Source organism: Berghia stephanieae, chromosome 5 (assembly GCF_034508935.2).
Source record: "Berghia stephanieae isolate SIO BIC M18660-M18661 chromosome 5, UCSD_Bste_1.3, whole genome shotgun sequence".
Lineage (NCBI taxonomy): Eukaryota > Metazoa > Mollusca > Gastropoda > Nudibranchia > Aeolidiidae > Berghia > Berghia stephanieae.
In genome coordinates, this window is record NC_088364.1 from 63727204 (window position 1) to 63752533 (window position 25330).

General features: G+C 36.2%; 1 protein-coding gene across 9 annotated transcripts in view; it reads left to right on the forward strand.

The window, feature by feature from the left end:
* LOC144973384 (uncharacterized) overlaps positions 1-25330 on the forward strand; it is a 226549-nt gene that overhangs the window by 162781 nt on the left and 38438 nt on the right. For 5 of the 9 annotated variants that reach the window (XM_078915738.1, XM_078915735.1, XM_078915737.1 and 2 more), the window contains 13 exons: positions 4311-4363; positions 7509-7675; positions 9043-9203; positions 10866-11019; positions 11316-11529; positions 12275-12348; positions 13949-14098; positions 15174-15279; positions 16732-16877; positions 17952-18053; positions 19388-19451; positions 22681-22781; positions 24877-25032. In XM_078915738.1, coding sequence (XP_078771864.1) covers positions 4311-4363; positions 7509-7675; positions 9043-9203; positions 10866-11019; positions 11316-11529; positions 12275-12348; positions 13949-14098; positions 15174-15279; positions 16732-16877; positions 17952-18053; positions 19388-19451; positions 22681-22781; positions 24877-25032 — 1648 coding nt within the window. Of the gene's footprint in view, positions 1-4310; positions 4364-7508; positions 7676-7776; positions 7782-9042; positions 9204-9636; positions 9928-10227; positions 10433-10865; positions 11020-11315; positions 11530-12274; positions 12349-13948; positions 14099-15173; positions 15280-16731; positions 16878-17951; positions 18054-19387; positions 19452-22680; positions 22782-24876; positions 25033-25330 lie in introns of those variants that run through there. The other 4 variants (XM_078915740.1, XM_078915743.1, XM_078915742.1 and 1 more) reach the window with 4 other exon arrangements.

The following is a 25330-nucleotide window of genomic DNA, read 5'->3' on the forward strand; positions in this document are numbered from 1 at the left end:
CCCACCCAACCCTCACTCTCTCTCACCCACCCCTCTCTTCCTATATATTATGGGGGTCAATAAAAGTTGCTAAGTCACTGTTGAAAAACTTATTATCATTAAGTGTGCCCTACCGACGTGCACACATATGCAGGTCTGACATCCGGACGCAAATATAAGCCAAGTTTAACATGGATGTAATGGACAATATTCTGCGTCTTTTTTTGTTGTTGAGATTTCCATTACAACAATGGGCTCATAATAAATTGGGTTATCAGACCTGAAAATAAGCGCACGTCGTACCTAACCGTTCTATACGGTGTGGTATATGTGAGAGATAAATCTAATTTGTCCAGTAGATTTTTACATTATCTAATTAACTGCCGTAGTCTTGGAAAACATGTGTTTAAAAATTTGGTCAGAAAAATCGTCCTGGTAATATTGATCGATTTAAATGACTCTCCTCTTATCTTGAGAACCTCAAAACTCTGGCTGGCCCAGGACCGTGACCAATGGAAACAATTTACAACATGAATGGAGAGAGCAGCTATACTCATCGTTTTTTTTTTTTAATCTGTGACTGAATCACACAATTCTCAGCAAACGTCATTCAGACTGCGAGTCTTACTACTTACATAATCTTATCTTGACAAAAAGCTCTCAAGCTTGGAACCTGAAGGAAGACTTCGCGAAGTCCCAGGTTTGAGAGTTTTATTTTTCCAAGATGAGGGTCATTTAAATCAATCGATATATGAAGGACAACATTCTGGCCAAATCTTTAAATACATATTTATTCCAGAGTGAACGGGTTCAATGACCAGAAATTTAAAAAAAAAACCCCACAATTTTTTCTGTTTTCTCCCTGTGGAATAAATAAAGGCGTCCATGTGGTCTTGTAGCATGACCCTCGCTTTCGGACTGGAAGATCCTGGGTTCGAGCCTCGCTCGGCGCATAGTTGAGTCCATGGAAAAAGCTCTTTACTCACATTTTCTCACCGTACTCAGGTGTAAAATAAGTACCTGTCTGTTAACAGCGTTGTCTCTGTCCGAAAACATTGTAATATCGCCTAACAGGCGTCATGTCTCTTCCTAAATGTTAAATGTTGCTGTTGGCGAGGGACCCCTTGTAAAGCGCTTTAAGCACGTTTAGTGGATAGTACGCTATATATAAGTTCAATTTAATTTTTTTTTTTAATTATTATCTTTTTAACTACGTTATTCTTCATCAGTCCATTTTCTTTCAAGGCCCGAAAACCGACCGCGCTCCCCATAGCCTGACAGACAACCAACAACAACGCACCCTTCTGACATTTTGCTGACACCGTGAATAGCAGCAATCCGCTGAACTGGTCGATTGCTGCTGACTCGCTAAGTAAACAATGACACAGCATTTCACGGCCACATTATAGGGAATGACGTGACGTCACAGACTATGGGCGACGTCCAATCAAGAGACTCTACTCTTCCGCTAATCTCATTCCCTAGATCAGAAGTGTCAAATGATAAGAAAAAAATTATAGACCGCACACTTTTTGGTGTTGTCTTTATATATATATATATATATATATATATATATATATATATATATATATATATATATATATATATATATATATATATAATATATGCTAAACGCGCTTCATGATGTCTGGTACTTCAACCATCGCGTCTATGCGGCTATGTGGTCTCGTGGTATGACACTCGCTTTCGGATTTGAAGGTCATTGGTTAGAGCCTCACTCGGCGCATAGTTGAGTCCTTGGAAAAGGCTCTTTACTCACATTATCTCACCGTACTCAGGTGTAACATGAGTACCTGTCCGTTAACAACGTTGTCTCTGTCGGAAAAAAAATTGTACTATCGCCTAACAGGCGAGAGTCTCGTTCTAAAGGTTACGTGTTGTGGTTGATCAGAGACCCTTTGTATAGCGCTTTGAGCACTTTTAGTGGATATTGCGCTATAGGTAGAACAAAGCTGACATCACCCAGGCCTTTGTTATTGTTTTTTTGCCATCAATGTTTGTGAGTAATTCTCACTAAACTGTATTAACCAGACATCAATGTTTAATGTTACACATAGTTTTGTGTATTTGTCCTTTTTACTTCCGGATGGCAATGTTATGATATTCTTAGCCAAGCTCACAATATCTATATAAAAGCTTAATTTTAAAAGCTCAAACTTCTATGGTTATCTCCGTTTGTTCATCGAATGTATCAGTATTACAGCTCTTGCATTTTGTATGTCAAATGCCGATCAGATATCATAATGCATGTATGGACCACCGGTCTGTGACAGTGACTCAATTCAATAAGTGTTTGATGAATTCAAATCAAACAAAATTTAATGTTATCATCCCGACAGCTGGCTTGTAACCTGGAGAGTAACACGGTTTTAAATGAGATAAGATAGAATGGATTTGATACAAAGTTTCAGAGGGGCAGCGTGGTTCAGTGGTACGGTCTTTGCTTCGTACCCGAAAGGTAAAGAGTTCAATTACCCGCCGCTGCGCTGTGTGGGCTTGAGCAAGTCACCTCGCTCTAGTTCACTTTGCAACAATATCCGACAAAGTTATGGGAAGTAGGCAGCAGTGGGGAGTAAACCTGGGACTCAGGGAGGTGTACACCGATGGGGAGTGAACCTGAGACAATGGGTTTTGGCGGGTTTCGTAAAAAAAGCAATACCAGGGGGGTAGTACTTTTTTACGAAACCCGCCGGCAGCTGTGGAGAGTGAACCTGGGACTCAGGGAGGGTGTACACTAGTGGGGAGTAAACCCGAGATAATAGGTTTCGACAGTACACAACTTCTAGCAGCTTATTATTACTTTGACGCTATGGTCCAGTGGTTTGACCCACGACTTCTGACTTGACCTATAGGATTCTGGTTCGAGTCCCATTGCTGTGGTCGCTTAAGAATTGAGTCCCTGGTTAAAAGCTCTTTACTGACATTCTCTCCTATACTCGGGTGTAAAACGAGTACCTTCCCGCTAAAAGGACTATCTTTGCAGGACAAATCATGGCAAATATTTCTCTGAAGTATTTCTGGATTTTAAATGATATAGTAAAGTTTTTTTTTGTTTTGTTTTTGTTATTGACTTTAGAAGGGTTTTTAGCCAGAAACGTTCCGTGTCCAGTATTTTTGTTATTTTCTTGAAGCTGTCATATTCACTTTTTTCATAACATTTAGGACTCCACAGATTTTTAGCAGTTTAGTGTTAGTTTTTATTCTCCTCTTTTGGGTATAGAATTTCACAATGCCGCCGTTCTTTAAAACCTGGGACTTCCATGATGTACTTCCATAAGTCCTAGGTTTGAATCTTTTTAATCGATTTTTATTGAAGGATGAGTTTTCTGACCAAATTTATAAATACGAATTGTGAGGCTATGTGGTCTTGTGGTATCACACTTGCTTTCGGGTCGGAAGGTCCTCGGTTCGAGCCTCGTTCGGCACATGGTTGAGTCCTTAGAAATGGCTCTTTCCTCACATTCTCTCACCGTACTCAGGTGTAAAACGAGTACCTGGCCGTTAAACAGCGTTGTCTCTGTCGGGAAAAAAAATGTAATTTTGCCTAACAGGCGTCATGTCATGTCTCGTTCTACATGTTACGTGTTGTTGTTGTTGTTGCTCAGGGCCCATTGTCTAGCGCTGAGCACATTAAGTGGATATTGCCCTATATAAAAGCTCACGCTTAAAAAAATATTTTTAAGACTTTGTTATCCAAGCCAAAGTAGGGCTTTTGGTATTAGATAACAATTCGTCGCTTTCGGTCGAAGTTACAAAACATATACCGCCTGTAATGCATGTACATAAATCAAGGGCTGAGCTGACACATGTTGACAAGCGAGCTATCAAAAGAGCAATCGTTGATTGGTCAAAAATCTCAGGATCTCATATAAGGACATACATTCTGGAAAGCGATACCCACCCACCTGTCAGTGGACAGAACTTTTATGATGAAATTAGGGCTCCATAAAGTGTTATTTCATGGCAGGCTCCACCCTCTCTGGCGTAGATGTAGATGACAGCATTTCGGATGTCATAATGACAAGTGGGCAGAGTTGAAGCTTCCAAACAATCCCAATCGTCGTCTAGTCTCTTATCGTCCCCATTTGCGCAAACTCTCTAGTATTATGGCTGTGACCGATGTCTTTATCCGGTCGACGGCAGAGTACGACAGTGCCGGGTCTTCGGAGTCAGTCTCCGGTGTGGGTTGGCCCTTTGAAGCTGGTGCCCTCTGTTTACTAAACCTTTTTTTACGTTCGTCTTGCTGTCTGTTGTTATTTTTTTTATGCCTTGATCGACTTCATATGTTCTTTCCGTTTCTTTTCTTTCAGAATGGGCGATTCACGTGACATCGAGTTCTTCATCAATGGAGATAAACACAGTGGTAAATCCATGAAAAAGTTTCTCTGCAAATAAACATTTGAACACTCAACTCAATTTGAAAACCTTAAATTTTAAAATTACTTTTTATCTTTTGTCAGATTAACAAATATATATATAATATATATATATATATATATATATATATATATATATATATATATATATATATATATATATATATATATATATATATATATATATAATATATATATATATATTCAAATAACATGTTCAAGGACACGTTTGTAAGTTAATGATTTATATCAAGGACATAAAGTAAACAAAACGGGGAGTTGACCTTGAAAACTTATCACGTGATATCCACATAGTTACCCACGTTTTTTTATATAGATGGAACGAAATTCACGTCCCTCGGCTTTTTGTTACTACTTTTAGACCGCCATTTTAATGATAAGTTCTCACTAAATTCTATAAATCAGACGATAAACGTACAAGGTTACACACAGTTTTTGTGTTGCTACGTTATATCCGGCTGGCGGATGTTGTGAGTATTTTTGATAAACGCATATCACCAATACCCAATTATAGGCTTGATTGTTGTTATGGAGATAGTTTTGGTTTGAGAGTATTTCCATTGCTTTAATGAAGACATAACAATTTAGGTTATTAAGACTTTTAAATAAAATACACGTTAGTGTCTTTTTTCAAATCTATCGGACACCCTGGAATCAAAAGGTCAAAGTTGAACTTCCAAAACATTCACGGTATTGTTTTGATTGGCAAAGAAGACAGAGACACGTTTTTTCCTCTTAGACTCACAAAAAATGGCAGGTTTACTTTTCAAAATGTGGAAATGAGACATGTTGAACTGTGGTATGACACACGCTTTCGGATCGGAAGGTCCTGAGTTCGAGCCTTGCTCGGCGCATAGTTGAGTCATTGGAAAAGGCCTTTACTTACCCTCTCTCACCGTACTCAGGTGTAAACTGAGTACCTGGCCGTTAACAGCGTTGTCTCTGTCGGAAAACAGGCCTCATGTCGGAGCCAACATGTTAAGTGTTGCTGTTGGTCAGGTACCCCTTGTAAAGAACTTTGAGCACGTTAGTGGATATTGCGCTATATAAAAGGTCAACGTTATTTTTTAAAATTAAATATAAAATTCTCTATACTCGTTCTCAGTGTTTATTTTAACCTAGAGTTTATCTCTCGTGGAAAGACCAAAACAACCCAGGCGTAAGCCGCAATGCAGTTCTGCAAAGTTAGTAGTCGGGGCATTGTTTCTCGCTCTTGGAAAAATATAACTCAAGTTGCTGTCAGTGAGGTATTTTCCTGGTAAAATATGCAATTCTTTCATCTCTTTGTATTTAATTAAATGAGATATTTTTATCGTGCCCAATAACACAACGAGCTTGCGAATATTTGTTATTGCTCGATAAAAATATAACGAGTTTAATATGTAGAAAGAATGAGAGAATACCTTTATTCTACCCCTCCAAGTAAGATTATTAGATGTTTTGTAATCAAATGTTATGCTATTAGTACTTCTATTCACCATAATGTGTATCTGTCTCCTTTTGCTTGAATGACAATTTGTCGAAATCTAAAAATGTAGGATTTGTATTAATGCCCAGAAATTACTATTTTAATAAAATAATGTGCGCAAATATTCTACAATCGTTGAATACAATTTTTATTCAACGCGTGCAAAGCATTATTCAACGATTACGTAAAAAATGACAGGGTTTTCCAATGAGAGGGGTGGAATAATATACGATTCTTAAACTCTTGCTTTGTGGAATTCCGGATGTGTTCCCATCTGCTGCACGAGCTTGCGAATGCGCGTTAAGAACAGCGACAGAGGTCGAACTCCAAACAATAAGAGTGTGAAAAATAATTTATTCTACCCCTCAATCGATTCCTATTTCGTCATCTTTGAATAAAAGACATCTTCAAAAACATTCAAATGATACTTCTTTTTAAAGAATCAGATTTTTTGTGAAATTGCCGCTTGTTAATCTGACGTCACAAATTATTATTGTAAACATATCATTACCCGTTACTATTTAGGGAGAGGGGTAGAATAATTTCCACAGTACCGGATTTAAACTTGATAAACCCCTAAGCTATTTAAAATACGACAGGTGGGGGGGGGGGGGGGGGGGGGGCTTTGATGGGTCCATATAATATATTATTTCAATGTTGAACGTAGGAATATCTTGTTGGATATTTATTTTAAGGTAGGGATATTTTGTTGGAAGTAGGGATATTTTGTTGGAAGTTGGGATATTTTGTTGGAAGTGGGGATATTTTGTTGGAAGTGGGGATATTTTTGTTGGAAGTGGGGATATTTTGTTGGAAGTAGGGATATTTTGTTGGAAGTAGGGATATTTTGTTGGAAGTAGGGATGTTCTGTTGGAAGTTTGGATATTTTGTTGGAAGTAGGGATATTTTGTTGGAAGTAGGGATATTTTGTTTGAAGTAGGGATATTTTGTTGGAAGAAGGGATATTTTGTTGGAAGTAGGGATATTTTGTTAAATGGTTGAGTCCATGGATCAAATATCAGCCCATGAAGTATAGGGGGTAACCCACACCCTCACCATTGTCCTGCCCGACAGCATCGGACATGTTCCCAAACAACACAACACCTTTCTGAGACGCTATGCCACATTTACGCCGAGGTCTTTGACCTGATTGTGACGATGAAAATGATATTATGATTAGGATCAAGATGAACACCGGTCTGTATTGTGAGTTGTCTTCAATCATCATGCTTAACAGGGGACATAACTCAAATAAATACAAAGACAGAGGTTTTACAAGGGTTGTTTCCGTTATTTCACATGACGCCCAGTAACTGGTTCTAAACTATCGGAGCAATGGCGGACGCCATTATTCCCATTACTGCCCTTATGTAATACTTATCCGACGTGCAGAAAAGTGTATTCAGAGGAGAATAATATAAATCTGATCATGTTTTGACGTTTATAGATTCTGATCACATGGCATGTGAAAATGTTCTAGCCAGCACGAAGAATAAAAAGTACCGATTTTCTTTGTTTAAGCTCCTCGTTGCTGGTCGGACGTGACATCAGACTATTATTGAATTCTATTGTCTTAATGTCGTGGTTATCTAATTTAACTTTAATTAACGAGAGTTCCCCCTCTTTGTCTCGTCTGCTGACAGTATTGGACAAGTTCCCGCCAAACACAACGCTCAACGACTACATCCGGGACGTCGCAGGTCTGAAAGGAACCAAGGTGATGTGTAAGGAGGCGGGCTGTGGATGCTGTGCTGTCACTGTGACACACACGTCTGGTGGGATGAAGGCGGATACGATGAGTATCAACTCCGTAAGTGTCTGTGGTCTCCTTGTACACGATACATACACACACACACACACACACACACACACACACGTCTGGTGGGAACAAGGCAGTCACGATGGGTATCAACTCCGTAAGTGTCTGTGGTCTCCATGCATACGATACACACATACAGACCCCCCCCCCCACACACACACATACACACACACACACACACACACACATACACACGTTTTCCTTGAAGGTAGTGTGCATGTAACTAGCCCTTCGAGGACAAATAAGGAATAGGTTACATATTGAATCATAACGTGCTCAAAGCGATTTACAAACGGTCCTTGATCAACAGCAATTCGCAACACGTAGAACATCATTTAGAAAAAAAAGATGGGCCTCCCTGACAAGAAAGTTGACAAACTCCAAAATATTCAGAAAATGGCTGCCAGAATGGTTCTGAGCATTAGTCCACACGAGAAAACAAGCGTAAAAGCTATGCTCAGAATTCGAATACAAAATTACCCTTTTTGTTTCAACGCATTAAATTCCTTATCTCCGAGCAACATTCAAGAACGGGTGGTTCCCTACTTCTCAATTCGTCAGCTTAGGTCACCGGAGATGCAGCTAATAAAAGTGCCAATAGCACGGCTTACTAATTTCGGCAATAGATCTTTCGACAAAGCAGGACCTTCCATTTGGAACAAGCTTTCTTTGTAAGGAAGGCTCGTGAGTAGCATCAAAGATTTTAAGAAAAAGCTGAAAACTTATCTTTTCCGGATATTTCTTTAATCGTAGGAGTTTTCTGCTCGATGAGTTAATTATTCGTTTTATTTTCAGTTCTCATTTTTTGAATATCACTTTTTATTTATTTCATTTTGTAAAACTTGCAGAGTTAGTTTATGCGACAGTTGTATGTGTCTTTTGATAAGTATGGGTGTTTTTATGGTTTAAAAAGTGATATTGTAAAGCGCTGTGAGATTTCGGTATTTATCGCTATAGAAGAATACTTTATTATTATTATTATTATTATTATTATTATTATTATTATTATTATTATTATTATTATTATTATTATTCTTATTATTATTATTAGAACGAGACATGCCGCCTGTTAGACGATATCACACTTTTCTTTACAACAGAGACAACGCTGTTGACGGCCAAGTACTCATTTAACACCTGATTAGGGTGAGAGAATGTGAGTAAAGAACCTTTTCCAAGGACTCAACTATGCGTCGAACGAGGCTCGAAACCAGGACCTCCGATCCGAGAGCGATTGTCACACCACAATACCACATAGCCGCACAAAACTTTTAAAACTTTCGATCAATAAAAGACATAAAACTACTAAGAGAACATGCATTTTTCATTACATGTTTTCCCATTGTTTCGATCACCAGTGCATGTGCCCCCTGTACAGTGTGGACGGGTGGCAGATCAGTACGGTGGAGGGCATTGGGAGTCAGAAGAACGGGTTCCACCCAATCCAAGAACGGCTGGCCAAATACAACGGGACACAATGTGGATACTGCAGTCCCGGGTTTGTCATGTCCATGTATGGGTAAGTTTGGAGAATTCGAGGATCAAAAAGTACATATGGAATGTCTCTGTGTAGCAGCTTATTCATGGCCCGTTTTCATGAACGAGGACTAGATTTAGTAATTTACGAGACTAGTAAATGACTTGCTAGTCTTAAGCCTAAACGGAGCAAGTGGCTAAAAAAAATGATTTCATGAACGCTTTTTATTTTTGGACTAGCTAGTCACTTGCCTAGAAGTGGCCCGTTGTAAGGACGGTGGCTAATTCGGCTGTTTTGTGCTTGTAACATAACACTCTCTAGTGCACAATAGTTGAATAGATACCCGCTTTCATACTTTAATAGCAAAATTTTTTCAAAGAGGAAATTAGCAACACATGCGGAATAGCACGTGATATTGACTGGCGACTGTTAGAGACTGCAATGATGTCCATCGTCGACTGTCAATTCTATATTTAGGCCAATGGAAGTTTCTTTGAGACTCTATGTACACGGAGATTGAAACTCAAAGACGACACTCGGAAAGGCAATTACCTTTTGTCGACTACTTAGTTGGGTATCTGGGTCCCTTAGATTTTGTGGAATGTATCTTATAATAGACTAATGTCCTGTTTAAAGAGTAGCATGCAATTGTTGTTACTGTCCGTTAATTGCCAGAGGTATAGGGATAAACTCCAGCTCTGGGTCTGGGTGTTAGGAGACCACCATACCACAACACTCTCTAAGCTCTAAACAATAATGGAACCAAGTGAGTCTAAGCCACAGGGGAAGTCATGTAATGTAGAGAGAGAGAGAGAGAGAGAGAGAGAGAGAGAGAGAGAGAGAGAGAGAGAGAGAGAGAGAAGATATATATATATATATATATATATATATATATATATATATAGAGAGAGAGAGAGAGAGAGAGAGAGAGAGAGAGAGAAAGAGAGAGAGAAAGAGAGAGAGAGAGAGAGAGAGAGAGAGAGAGAGAGAGAGAGAGAGAGAAGTCTGCCAGGGCCATTGGACCTATGGAGCTGAAGTTTATCCTGCTTTCTATTGAATGAAACAGACACTAGCAAATACCTGCTACCCTTAGAATAGGATTTTAGTCTAGTGCAAAGTATTTTCCACCAAATCTAACAGCTAGGTAGACAGGTGGTCGAAAAGACAATCTGGATAGATCTCTGCCCCCTTGTCTGTGCAGCAAGTGCTCTACCAACGAAGCTATCAGGACTCCACAGGCATGCTATGTCGATGCAAACTTTTTTTTCTTGGTAAATACATTATAAATTTAAAAAAATAATGATGATGATAATAATATAAAATAATAATAATAATAATAATAATAATAATAATAATAATAATAATAATAATAATAATAATAATAATAATAATAATAATAATAATAATAATAATAATAATAATAATAATAATTAGGATGATGCTGCTGATGCTGATGATGATGATTATAATAATTATTAGCTAATATTTCATCCCCAAAAAAGGAGAGTTCACATTCTCTACCGTACTCAGGTGTAAAATGAGTACCTGGCCTTTAATTAACATCATTGTATTTTTTAAAATAGACATCCTGTCTTGTTTACGTGTTGCTATTGGCTAGTGATTCTTTTGAAAGTGCTTTGAGCTTGTTCGGGGGTATTGCGCTAGATAAATGCTCAAACACCTGTCGATGTCTATATCTTCCAGATTGCTCCATCAGAAACCCAAGGCCACCCAGCAGGACATAGAAGACTCGTTTGACGGACACCTGTGTCGCTGTACCGGCTACAGATCAATCTTGGATGCTATGAAGACATTTGGCTCCGACTCGAATGCCCCGGAAAAGGCTGTGGACATTGAGGTTAGACGGGGATAGTATACATGTTTTTATTAACGGTATACATGGGGCGCCTTCAATGCTATGGATAAGACTAGATATCGACGTGAGACAGGGATAGTATTCATGTTATTATTATGGTATACAAGGGTGTCTTGAATGCTAGGAAAATTCTGAATATTGCGGTGAGACAGGGATAGTAATCATGTTATCATTACGGTATACAGGGGTGTCTTGAATGCCCTGTAAAAACCTGGATATCGCAGTGAGACAGAGATAGTATTCATATTATTAAACATCTGTCTGTTTTACTTCCATAGGACCTGAACAAGCATCTGTGTCCTAAAACTGGGGAGGTGTGCCGGGGGACAAAGGAGAGAGAGGTCCACGATAAGGGCATTTTGCCCAGAAATCTGGAACTGACTTTACACGGCACCAAATGGTATCGACCTCTGAACCTGAAAAAACTTGGTAAAATCTTACAGCACCACAAGACACAGTCGGTCAAGCTGTTGTTTGGAAATACCGCCTCAGGTTTGTGTCACAAATAAATAGAGTTTGATTTTTTTTGTAAACTAACACACACAGCACAATGAAGAACGGGAGTCCCTCAATTCTTGGCAGTTGGCAGAGCACTCGCTTCATTCGCAAAGGCGCCGAGATCGATTCCGAGTGGTCGAAATTTTGTTCGGACCCCTACTGTCCACCAAGCAGTGATTGCATTGCTAGGTCTGTTAAATTTAGTTGAAAGTATTTTGCGATAGACTAGAGTGTTATCAAATGGGTGGCAAGCAATTGCTATTTTTCGGGATAGGTTCCGTGGCTCTGATGGACTACACTGAGAGTGGCTTTTGAAAAATGTGTTAAATTGATGAGTTGTACAATATTAACAACCTGTTTTTATCCAATTGCCTTCTGTGTGATCCTTTTGCTTTTCACCTGTTGATTGTCGACTGATTCATGATGGAAATCGATTGATGAAATAAATGTATGGAGGAAAATAAGTGGACAAATGCCGATTGTTTACATTCAAACCCAGGAAGTATTTTATTCTTTGTATTTTATATCCTCCATAGAATTATGTACACCAATTATTCCGCGAAGAAGTATTTACAGACAACATAATAATATTGAAGTGTTGACATACATATAAACAGTAGAAAGGTAACAAATATCATTACACGCGAGTTTAAAATCTCAACACTGGTTCCACACCCAATAAGCAAGCAATGCTTTCTGAGAATATTCTATAATATTCCAACATTGACTTATTTTCCAGGTATTTTCAAACACGAAGGACCCTATGAGGTTTACATCGATTTGCGGGCTGTTTCTGAACTTCACGAAGTCAAGGTAAGAGGATCATTGTATTTTGATTATAATATTTCTGAGAACTAACATCTTTCGTTCGTCTTTAGTGTTTCATTCATCGTGTTTTATTGATACTCGGGAAATCCGAAACGTCCGCATTGTTTGTTTTCGTTGATTAAACTGAATCTTCCAATCAATTTCCTATTACTTAATGTGCGTGATAGAAAAACATGAGACATTGGCAACTTTGTGTAATTCAAATCCATCATTATTTCTAACCTGAAAAAGACGGAGAAAATGAGATTAGATTTGGGTATGATGTTGTCAATGAGATTTTGACTTTTTCTTTAATTTTTACATGACTGTGAAAAAAGATGTCCATGATATCATCATCATCATCATCATCATCATCATCATCATCATCATCATCATCATCATCATCATCATCATCAAGACATTATTATCATTATTATTATTATTATTATTATTATTATTATATTATTATTATTATTATTATTATTATTATTATTATTATTATTATTATTATTATTATTATTATATATTTTATTATATTTATTTTATTATATATTATATTTTATTATTTATTATATTATATTTATATATTTATAATTTATATATTATTATTATTATTATTATATATATTATTATTATTATTATTTATTTATATTATTTATGTATTATATTGTTATTATATTATTTTATATTTTTTTATTTATATATTATGTATTATGTATATTATTATTATTGTATATTATTATATTATTTATTTTTTTATTTTATTAATTTATTATTATTAATTATTATTATTATTTTGATATTATATATTTTATTTTATTATTATGCTCTCGCAATTATGCATATTATATGTGCATGAATAATTTACTGAATCACATTTAATTAGTTCTAAATAATGCCACGATTGAATATATTTCAAGAATACATTATAATCAAATCAGTAGTAACTACACTTGTGCATTGAAGTTATATTACATTACGTATATTCTGTATATGTATATTTCTATATTGCAATGTTAAATATTATTTTTTCTGAATATATGATTTGTTGAGTTTGCAGTAAACTATTTTGTTGACAGACCAGCAATGAATCTCTTCCCATTTAAAAAAAAGGAAAAATAACAAAATCAAAAAGAAACAAATCATCTGTTGTTTTAATCTACAATCAAAAGATTAAGCCCAGCTCTATCTGATCCCTCCTGTACATCTAGCTGTGATTGGGTAGGTAACTGGGTCTCTTAAATCTCGAGGAAAATATTTTACGATAGTTTGGTATTCTATTAAAAGGGTAGCAAGCAATTGTTATTGTCTGTTTCACGCGATAAAAACCGGGATACATCCCAGCCCTATGTGCCTAATGGCTCTGAAGCGTTACTTTAAAAATAAAGTCTATGAAGGTTTTTCTTTTTTTTTCTTTTTTTTTCTTTTTTTTTTTTTTAATTTTTTATCCTGAAGTGCAATTGAGAAATGAAAATTCTCCTTTTTTTCACAATTGATTTTTAATTGATTATTTCTGTCACCAATACCACGTGACAAAGAACTGAATTCTCCGTCTTGTATACAATTTTGTCCCTATTCATATTTCATATCTCCCTCTCACTCTCAGGAGAACAAGAAAGGAATTCATGTTGGAGCAGGCACGACGTTGACAAAGTTCATGAACATTATGAAGAATCTCGAAAACAAGGCCGGCTACCATTATTGTAAAGGCGTTCTAAGGCATCTCAAAGTCGTCGCCAGCGTTCTGGTCAGAAATGTAAGTGGAAAACAATTTAATCTTGTCTTAAAGTGCGCCGATGTGATCTAGTGGTATGACATCGCTTTCTTACCGGAAGGTCCATGGTCTGAGTCACGCTCTGAGCGGCGCTTTGTTGAGTCCCATGGAGAAGGATCTTTATTCACATTCTCTCACAGTATTCAGGGGTAAAATATGTACCCGACCGTTGACAGCGTTGTATCTTTCGGGAAAAAAATCATATGGTAAAACAGGCGTCATGTGTAGTCCTATATGAAAATGTTTCTGTCAGCTAGAGACCCCATATAATACGATTTGAGCACGTTTAGTGGATATTACCTATATAATTGGTGTATTTAAAGAAGGCTGAATATATATAATATATATATATATAATATATATATATATAATATATATATATATATATTGTCCGTTGAATGCCTTATTCATTAACAGACAAATACATTATTTTATAGCTTGGTATGGAACGTTTACATAGAGCAGTTTTACCCCTGTGACAATATGACCGGTTATTTGCCGCCCTCTCGAAAGACACGTAATTAGGACAGAAAACTCATCCTTCAAATATCGATCTACTTAAATGACCCTCATACCTCTCAAACCTTGGCGTCTGATTCTGATCTTGGCAAAAACTCTAAAAGAAAAACCTCTCAAGACCTGGGCTTCTGATTCTCATCTTGGCAAACATTCTCAGACCTGAGACCTTGCTATGTCAATGGCCCTAACATACACGAGTTGTTAGTGACACTACAAGAGAGCGTTCTATAAAGACAAGAATACTTATATCTATCTTGTTTTAAATATCTATTGTCCGTGCCCCATTCCTTTCCCATAATGGCCGCGCTCTGACATTTATCATTTATTATTGACATCAAAAGATAGCGTTCTATAAAGACAATTATACTCTCTATTTATCTTTATTATATATCTCATGTGTGTGCCCCATTCGTTTCTGATAATGACCGGGCTCTGACATACAAGATGTGTTATTGACACCACAAAACAGCGTTCTATAGAGATAATAATGCTCTGTGTGTATCTTGTATTTTATATCTATTGTCTGTCGATTTCCCAGGCTGGTTGTATAGCTGGGAACTTGATGATCAAACACGAACACCCTTACTTTCCCTCTGATGTGTTCACCATGATGGAAGCAGTTGGAGCTAAAGTGGACATTTTTGGTATGCGTGTCTTATATTAATATCATATGAAATAATATCATATCACATCATATCATGTCATATCATATCATATCTTATCAAATAAAATCATATCGTATTGTATCATATTATATCATATTAGATAATGTCATATGGCATCGTATCATATCATATCATAATTATTATCATATTATACCATTCATATCATATATCAAGTCATATCAAATCATATCAAATCATATCATATTAGATAATGTCATATCACATCACATCATACTATCCTATCAAAGCAATCATTATATATTAGCAATGACTATCCCGCACAAATCTTTGGGCCTCTTTTTCGCTTCCGAAGTGCCCGAATTCGCGTCAAAATATGGGACGAAGCCGTTTCGTATATGCTATTTTAAAAAATTAATTACGACGCTGTTTATTGATGAATATGACTGAAAGTTGGCACACAGTTAGACAAAGGGTCAGTTTAGATTATGTCAAGCGACAAAACTCGTGCGATTACCAGAAGACCGTTACAAATAGATTTTTACTCTTTGGAGTAAAATATTTCTAAAACTACGGGCGTGGAGGTTTTGTCGCTGACAAGGTAATACATGAACATTTCTTCTTTTTGGTTGTAAAATTTCATATGAATATGACGAGTACTTTCCCCGTATTTTACAAAACACCATCCTAATTTGCTCTTCAAGTTTCAATCTTTTAATCCACTTATTACGCAAGATACACCCAAAGTTCGAAAAAAAATGCCGAAAAAGCGTCCCATATTTTCCCGTTTTTTTCTTCTTTGCGGGTCATCCAAATAAATGACACCTTTGAAACTGCATAAATTGTTTATTTTTGAATGGATTTTCAAAATTCAAAAACATTTTTACTCAGTGGAGATAGGGCTTTGATTTTAGACAAAAATTTTCCCCAAAAAGAGAAAAAAAATTTTTCATAGTCATTGCTACATATATCACACATATCATATCCTATTTCAAATCATATCACATCACATCACATCATATCATATTATATCATATACTATCTCTTTTCATATCATATTATATCATATCATATTACATCATATAGCCGTCTATATATTGTTATAGCCACGGTAACCACGGCAACCACGGCATTAAAATGTCTTTAAATTTTGTGATGTACATCCCACCCCCCCCCCCCCCAAAAAAAAAGAAAAAAAACCTACCAAAAAAAACAACAAAAAACAAAAACAAAACAAAACAAAACAAAAACAAAAACATAAACAAATAACAAAAAAAAACAATCCAGAATGAAAAAAAATATTGGCGGCATCATAATGAATGTAGTGATTCCCTATGAATGGAATATGGTGACTTCCAGACCCTTGGGTCGAATATGGTGATTTCCTTATGTGTGGTATGAAAAAGATTAATTTTAATAATCCTTAAAAGTTATAGTCATCCTTTTAAGATATTTTATCCACATTGTTTCCAGACAGTAAGCATGGATCGACAAGCCATTACAGCCTACTGGAATTCCTACATGTTAACATGAAAGGAAAAGTGATTGCCTCCCTTGAGCTGCCAATATGGAATGCCACAGACCACTACAGGTCATACAAAATTACACCAAGGTGGCAAGTAAGGACTCTTATCACATTCATAATTTTTCTAGATAAACCTCTGGGCTGGCAGAAAGCTCTTTCAAATTAATAATAATAATGGTATAGATTTATAGTGCGCCAAACATCCCTTCATCAGGAGGGCTCTGGGCGCATAACATAGCTTAACTTAATCATGAAGCCCTAACACAGTACACGAACAACGCTAATTATACACATAATCAAAAGAAAGCCTGTCGGAATAAGAATGTCTTCAATCGACGCTTGAATTCCTCTAGTGAAGACGAAGAACGTATCTCTAGTGGTAGTAAATTCCACAACCTTGGACCAGAATGCTGAAAGGCGCGTTCACCAGCCTTCACTCGACAGCGGGGTGTTTTCAATTTGAGGTCGTTCGTTGAGAGATATGTCTATCAACAACATGCATAGATGTCCTACTACCCAAAGTTTGCCCCATTGCTTGGTTTTGGCTATGTGGTCTAGTGGTATGACACTCGCTTTCGGATCGGAAGGTCATGGGTTCGAGCCACGCTCGGCGCACAGTTGAGTCCTTAGAAAAGACTTTTCACTCATATTCTCTCACAGTACTCATGTGTAAAATGAGAACATGGCCATTAACAACGTTGTTTCTGTCTGAAAAAAAAGTATTATCGCCTAACAGACGTCATGTCTGTTTCTACATGTTACGTGTTGCTGTTGGTCAGGGACCCTTTGTAAAGTGATCTGAGCACGTTTAGTGGATATTGCGCTATATAAAAGCTCAAATGAAAAAGAAAATTATGGTGTTTATTATCAATATGCTTTCTATTGTACATTTTAAGCTCTTCATGAAAATATATATTATTTAGTCTATTTTTGTTTTATGTGTTCAGAAATGCCAAAACTACAATGATCTTCCTCATTGTTAACAGTTATGAATTTAGAAATTAAGTATTCGTCCTCTAAGCTCCTGTGAGTTACATCAAGTTATCATCATTCGGAGTGCTCTGTGTCTATTACTTCCTATCAAAAAATCCCCTCTATCTTATGAAAGCAGATTATCTTATGATTCATAATATAGTTTTATATATTTTGAATATATTAAACATTTCAGAATGCACACGCCTACGTTAATGCAGCCTTCAAGATTCCAGTGGAAAACCGTAAAATTCTGGCCCAACCCAGTATTGTCATGGGAGGAATCAGTGCAGAACATGTAAGTATTGATTAGTGTAAAGTCAAAATTGAATTCAAACAGCTTAAAAATATAACAAAATTTCAAACACGGAACGTATTTATTTTTTCATTATTTGTTGTTGTTGTTGTTGCTCGAAGAAGATGTTTGAGCCTGAATAACTCTATTATTTTTTATTCCTACGTTATACAATCCACCTAGTAGCTTAGTATCACTTTGAATTGAGCAGCATACGAATGTTCAACCGTTTACCCGTAAAGATTTCATTTCTCTATAATAAGTAATAAACAATAATGAATATAACGCTTTAAAAAACATCAAGGTTTCGGGCTCAAAACCTTTCTTCGGCTAATGATAACAAAATAAAAACAACTATAAAAACATAATTACATCACTTTAAAATCCAGACTGAGAGTATAAAAGTATTAAGCACATGGAACGTTTTGGGCTCAAAACCCTTTTTCAGCCAGTAACAAAAACAATAAAAATATGAATGCATCTCCTAAACTCAAGTCATACGGCATGTGAGTATTAGGCATGTCTTGTTGGCACAGTCACGTGATCTTGTAAACAAATCGACGTTTCCAGATTGTGATACGAGCCGACAAAAGTTGCTGCCATCTGGATGGATTTTAAGTGATGTATTCATCTTCTTGGGGGTCCCGATAACTCAGTCGATAGAGTATTCGCTGTTCAGACAGAGGAAACAAGAATGATCCCAGGTGCAGGCGTGATTTTTTTTCTGACCCCCCATTTATCTTATTATAGTTTTTGTTTTTGGCTGTAAAAGGATTTTGAACCAAAACGTTCCGTGCTTGGCATCTTGTTCATGTTCGAATCTGTTATATTCATTATTGTTAATTTTTTTCCATAGTCCAAAGCTTCTAGCAGCTGAGTGTCTTCTCTTTAAGGCTGTTTGTAGCTTACTGGGGTAGTTAGAACATCTTGAACACGTCTTGTGTTAAGTGTTTAGTAAGATTCTTTGATGATGTGTTGCTAATAATCTGTACTACCCACTTTGGATTGTTCAATTCCAATGTCATTGTATTTTTATCTTATTAACCAAATAACTGCGGTGAACTGGAAAAATACGTCTCTAAAATTTTGGCCTGAACACTTGTCCTTTAATTGACCCTCAACTGAGCAAAAACTCTCAAACCTGGGACTTCATCAAGTCGTCATTGAAATCCCAGGCTTGTGAGTTTTTGCCGAGATAATGGTCATTTAAATCGATCGATATTTTTCTGGCCAAATTTTTAAATACGAGTTTTCCATATCACGACAGCTAACGAGTTAATAGTTGTTAGCTATTTCGAAAACAATGTTAATATTTTTTCATTATTTATTACGTTCAGGTTCATGCACTCAAAACTGAAGCTTTTCTGAAAGGAAAAATATTGAATGATGAAACAATTTCTGGTGAGTAGTGTCATCTAATGAAATTCTTATTGATCACACACACAAACACACACATACACACACACACACATCAGCTATACCCACACTTATACACACACGCACACACACATACATAGATACACACACAGACACACTCACTCTCTAACACACACACACATATACACATTTTGTGCTAAAATTTTCCTTCAGACAACACCAACAGTAAAAGGAAAAGAACAAATACCCTTTTAGCAGTTAGCAGCAGTTCCAAAATCTTCACATTTTCAGTAATAGTAATAATAATACACATTTATACAGCGCTCATTCTCGTGTAAAACACAAGCTCTGGGCGCTTTGCAATATAAATTATCAATTCTGAAAAATAAATAAATATATAAATAATAATAATAATAATAATGATAATAATAATAATAATAATAATAATAATAATAATAATAATAATAATAATAATAATAATAATAATAATAATAATAATAATAATAATAATAAAAATGATAATAATAACAATAATAATAATAATAATAATAATAATAATAATAATAATAATAATAATAATAATGATATAATAATAATAATAATAATAATAATAATAATAATAATAATAATAATAATAATAATGAAATATGATAATAATAATAATAATAATAATAATAATAATAATATAATAATAATAATAATAATAATAATAATATATAATAATAAAAATAATAATAATAATAATCCTTTCTTAAAAAAATATAACCTTGTGGAGAACATTATGCTTATTTGAGTCAATAAAAAAATTTATGCGGCGCACAACTCTACTGAAAGATTTGAAAAATAGAAATGTATTTTTAACAGATAGATAAACTGACAACTTTATTTCCTTTTATAATTTAAAGTCAGTTTGAAAGTTCGTTGAGTCTCACAGATATCATAAAATACGTACCGACGACACTAACACTCTCAAAAACAACCATTACGTCACTGTAAAAAGTTGTCAGTTTGGCGTTTTTACGACAGGAAGAACAACCAAAAGTTGACAGATGGATTTTGACCATTGTTTTGATTTTCAGCCGCCATTTTGATTTGTGAAGTATTGAAAGGTAGTGCAAAGCAGTCGAGGGTCTTTTTTTCTATTAGGGTTAGTTCGAGATCGAAGGATTTTTTTTCTATTAGGGTTAGTAATACGTCTTAGTAACGGTGCTAGCGTGTTTGTTTTTCCATAAGTTAAGTAAAGGGGATACATTCCGAAAGCTCCTACATCCCCAGTATTCTTTCAATTTGTATTTTCACCGTTGATCTTTTGTCAGGCGTTTATTTATTCAATTTGTCTTCATATAGAAGCATTTTAAAAACTGCAATTTAATTACATTTAATTTATCTACAAAACAGAATGAATGAAACGCCACAGATGAATGAGATAATGTGGTAGTGGCGTAGTTGAGATGAATAAACAAAACATGGGTTGGCAGGAAATTAGTATGCTCCTTTGTAAGGAATCACTAATTAAAATAGAATACTAGAAATTTATAAAAGGTGCGCAATTAATGAAGTGAAAAATGGGCAGGCGGGGAGGAACTGTGTAATGCAGTTTAGAAAGTGAAATATGACAACGTGTAGAGTGTTGTTGGAAAATAAATACAATGGAATTGAAAATATATACAGTTGATTTTCTTACCATAACCTATTTTCACACACGGATAACTGTATGTTGCTGTGTCACGGGTCAGAGGCTATAGTGGCTTACACTTCATGTTGGGCCACACAGAAAAATCAACAGAGGATGTACCAAGTTACACAGACAACGTTGTTTACCAATTGTGCCCTCATTAAATGATGGTGGGTACAATATCGAATGAAAATAGTTCTTTCCCCGCGAAATTGGGGGATTTTTACTAGTAATAATAATAATAATAATAATAATAATAATAATATATAATAATATAATAATAATAATAATAATAATAAGAATAATAATAATAATAATAATAATAATAATAATAATAATAATAATAATAATAATAATAATAATAATAATAATAATAATAATAATAACAGTAACAGAATAATGCATATGAAATAAATGAATATTTGGGCTTTTTAATTTGTTTCGTTAAAAAAGAAACTTAAATGACAAAAAACCCAAAATCTTGAGCTTTTATATAGCGCAATATCAACTACACGTGCTCAAAGCGCTTTACAAGGGTCCCTGACCAACAACAACACGTAACATGTAGGACGAGACATGACGCCTGATTATGGTGAGAGAATATGAGTAAAAGGCCTTTTCCAAGGACTCAATTATGCACCGAGCGACATCGAACCCAGGACCTTCCGATCCGAAAGCACAAGACCACACATAGTTTCCTGCCAAAATTAAAAGCTGGTTCTGCTGTTAAGAACAGAAATCAGACCTGCTTATGTGGTCTAGTGGTATGACACTCGCTTTCGGATCGGACGGTCCTGGGCTCTAGCCTCGCTCGGCGCATAGTTGAGACTTTGGAAAAGACTTTGCTCTCTTACCGTACTAAGGTGTGAAAATAGTACCAGGCCGTTAACAGCGTTTTCTCTGTCGGAAATAAATTGTATTATCGTCTTACAGGTGCCATGTATCGTTCTTTATGTTACGTGTTGCTGTTGGTCAGATACCTTTTGTAAAGCGCTTTGAGTACACTTAGTGGATATTGTGCTATATAAAAGCTCAATTATAAAGAAAGCAGACCTGCCTACTTGAAAAACTAAAAATCTTCATTTTTAGGTGCTAACAATTGTAGTCACAATAGTTAACTTTAGAAATCAACAATTTCCCCTCACAAAGATTAAAAAATCCCTAAACTTCTGTACTCTGGCATCAACCTTCGTTCATTTTCAATAATTTTCAATGACTTAGAGATGGTCATGAGGTTCTGAATTGGAGCAAAAATTTGATCATTCTACGAATTTTACGTAATAGTAAGAAGGTCTGAAAGAAACGTTTATTGCCTTTAACATGACTGGAGAAGTTAGAGCTAGTTTTATTGTAAGTCAATTAATATATTCGAAAATTAGATGAGATAAATGTTCATAACTGTTTTGAGGATGACATTGCAGCAATCTGTCAAATATATAAAAGTTTTATTTTGAACTTCAACATTTGTCTGTCTTCCAAATTGTTCCAGAGGATGACATTGCAGCAATCTGTCAAATTATAAAAGCGTTTGCCATTTTATCGAACTTCAACATTTGTCTGTCTTCCAAATTGTTCCAGAGGCGCTACGTATCCTGGCATCTGAGTTACATCCCAAGGCCGAACCCTTGGTGGCCACACCCAAATACAGACTGGAATTGGCCACCAACCTTCTCTACAAGGTATGGCTTCATCTTGAAAGGATATTTTATTCAAATGATACCTGTTTAACCACACTCTGGAAAGACACGTTTTAAGTATTTGGCAGGATAACTCGTCCTTTAAATATACGAGGGCTCTTTCATAATTAACCGAAAAATGCCTGTAAAATCCGCGTTTTTTATGCTATCAACAAAATTCTTGCACGTGTTCATACCTTGACTCGTCCTTCATTTCTCTACGTAACAGCCAAGTCTGTCGACACACTTCTGCCAACGCCGCACCATGGAATAGATACCCTCTCGGAAGAAATTTCCGTCAAGGTTTTGTAGCCATTTCCGCACATGGTCAACAAGCTCTTCATCGACATCAAAGCGCTTTCCTGCCAGCTCACGTTTCAGTGGCCCAAAGAGGTAATAATCAGATGGTGCGAGGTCTGGGCTGTGTGGTGGCAAAATCTCCCATCCATATTTCTCTAGCCAACCTTGCGTCACTCGTGCTGTGTGGGGTGTAGCGTTGTCGTGTTGCAAAATAACCCCGTTGGTCAACTGCCTTGGGCGCTTTCTGCGAATGGCCTCCCTAAGCTTGTCAAGAGTTTGGCTGTACCTTGCAGCATTGATTATTTCTCCAGGTTGTAAGGTTTCGAACAGAATAACACCACGACTGTCCCAGAAAACAGTTCCCATTATTTTCTTTGCTGACCGCATGACTTTGAATTTCTTCGCGACAGGTGAGGATGGATGTTTCCATGTCATCGAATCTTGCTTTGTTTCTGGGGTGCAATGGTGCAACCAAGTCTCATCACCGGTGACTATGCTGTCAAGAAAAGTCACATCGTACCCTAGAAAATCTCCGCCCGTGAACCCTGCGTGAACTCTTGCTTCTTCTCAAAAAGTTCCCTGCAGATGTCCAATCTTTGTTCTTTATGATTTTCTGTCAAATGCTTAGGAACCCATCTTGCGCTGACTTTTCTGTAGCCAAGTTCATCAAATACAATTCTATGGGCAGAAGTTTCCGAAATTTCAAGACTGCTTGCGATTTCATGAAGTTTCAACCTCCTGTCTTGACGAATAAGCTCATCAACTCGCTTCTTCTGACGTCGCAGTTATCGAACGCCCTCTCCCTTCCCTGTCTGTCAAGTCGGAATGGCCGGCTTCAAACAAATTACACCAGTGATAGACTTGTGTACGGCTTATAACATGCTCACCATATACACTCTGAAGTTCTTTATGAATTTCGGTAGGATTCAGACTTTTGGCGTTCAAAAAACGTATGACAGCTCTGATTTCCTCCTTTGACCAAGTTTCATTAAAATCGTCTAGAAATTCATTGTGCAAAATGATGCACTTCATAATTCCTGGGAATATCCGTAAGGAAATAAGGGATATCATGTCTTTTACAGAATTAAAAAATCTCCACTGAGCAATGGGCATAATTTAAATCGTGGCTAAATCTATCAAACCGACTGTGCGAGCTATTCTTCTTCTTCTTCTTCCTCTTCTTTTTCTTCTTCTTCTTCTTCTTCTTCTTCTTCTTCTTCTTCTTCTTCTTCTTCTTCTTCTTCTTCTTCTTCTTCTCCTCCTCCTCCTCCTTGTCGTCCCTCTCCTCCTCCTCCTCCTCCTCCTCCTCTTCTTCTTCTTCTTCTTCTTCTTCTTCTTCTTCTTCTTCTTCTTTTTCTTCTTCTTCAAAAACTATAACTTACTTGGTTTTGGCTTCACACGCCCAGAAGGTACTGGGTTCAACTCCCTTACCTTATAAAAGTATAAAGGCACGGGTTCCAAACATCCGGGTTTTTTTTTCACATCTCAATTCACACCTCAGCAGCTTTTTCTTCTCATTAAGCCAGACATGCATATCTTTGAATTGATGGAACAAATAGCCCATAAACTGGCAAAGGGAAAGATAAGGAAAGTTAAGGAAAAAAATTGCTCATTGACATGGTTAGTTTTAGTCCAGATGTGCTGATTCTGCTCATTTTGACTCTCTGTAAAGGGGAATAAGGGAATAACGAAGGCTAAGAACATTTGGAAGCAATGTAGAAATATTAAAATGTTGATTCATTAAATGCCCAAATTATATTTTATACAATCTATAATTATCTCGTTTTTTTCTCCAAAGACACTCCTGGAAGTGTACAAACCCACACAACAGAGAATACAAAGTGGTGGAGACAGTATGGAACGTCCACTTTCTTTTGGCCTTCAGTCATATCAGGAGAAGACAGAAGAGTTCCCGATGAAGCAGCCCCTGCCTAAGAAAACAGCTCCTTTGCAGGTGAGTATTTTAATTAAACATTGAGCATTTATATAGCGCAATACTCACTTAACGGGCTCAAAGCGCTTTACAATTGCTTATGTTCGTTTCAAGCTATTGAAACCAGGATGAATTCAGGCTCGATGGGCCTAATGGTTCTGAAGGACAGAAGGAATACCGAAAGTAAATATAAAATAGTGGAAGTAATTTTTTTTGTCCCTGCGATAATGAACCTCTAAAAAAATAGTTTGTAAATATTTTTTTAAAAGCAGAGGGCAAGGAACTTAAAGCACATTATCTGACTCGACCCAGGTGTGAA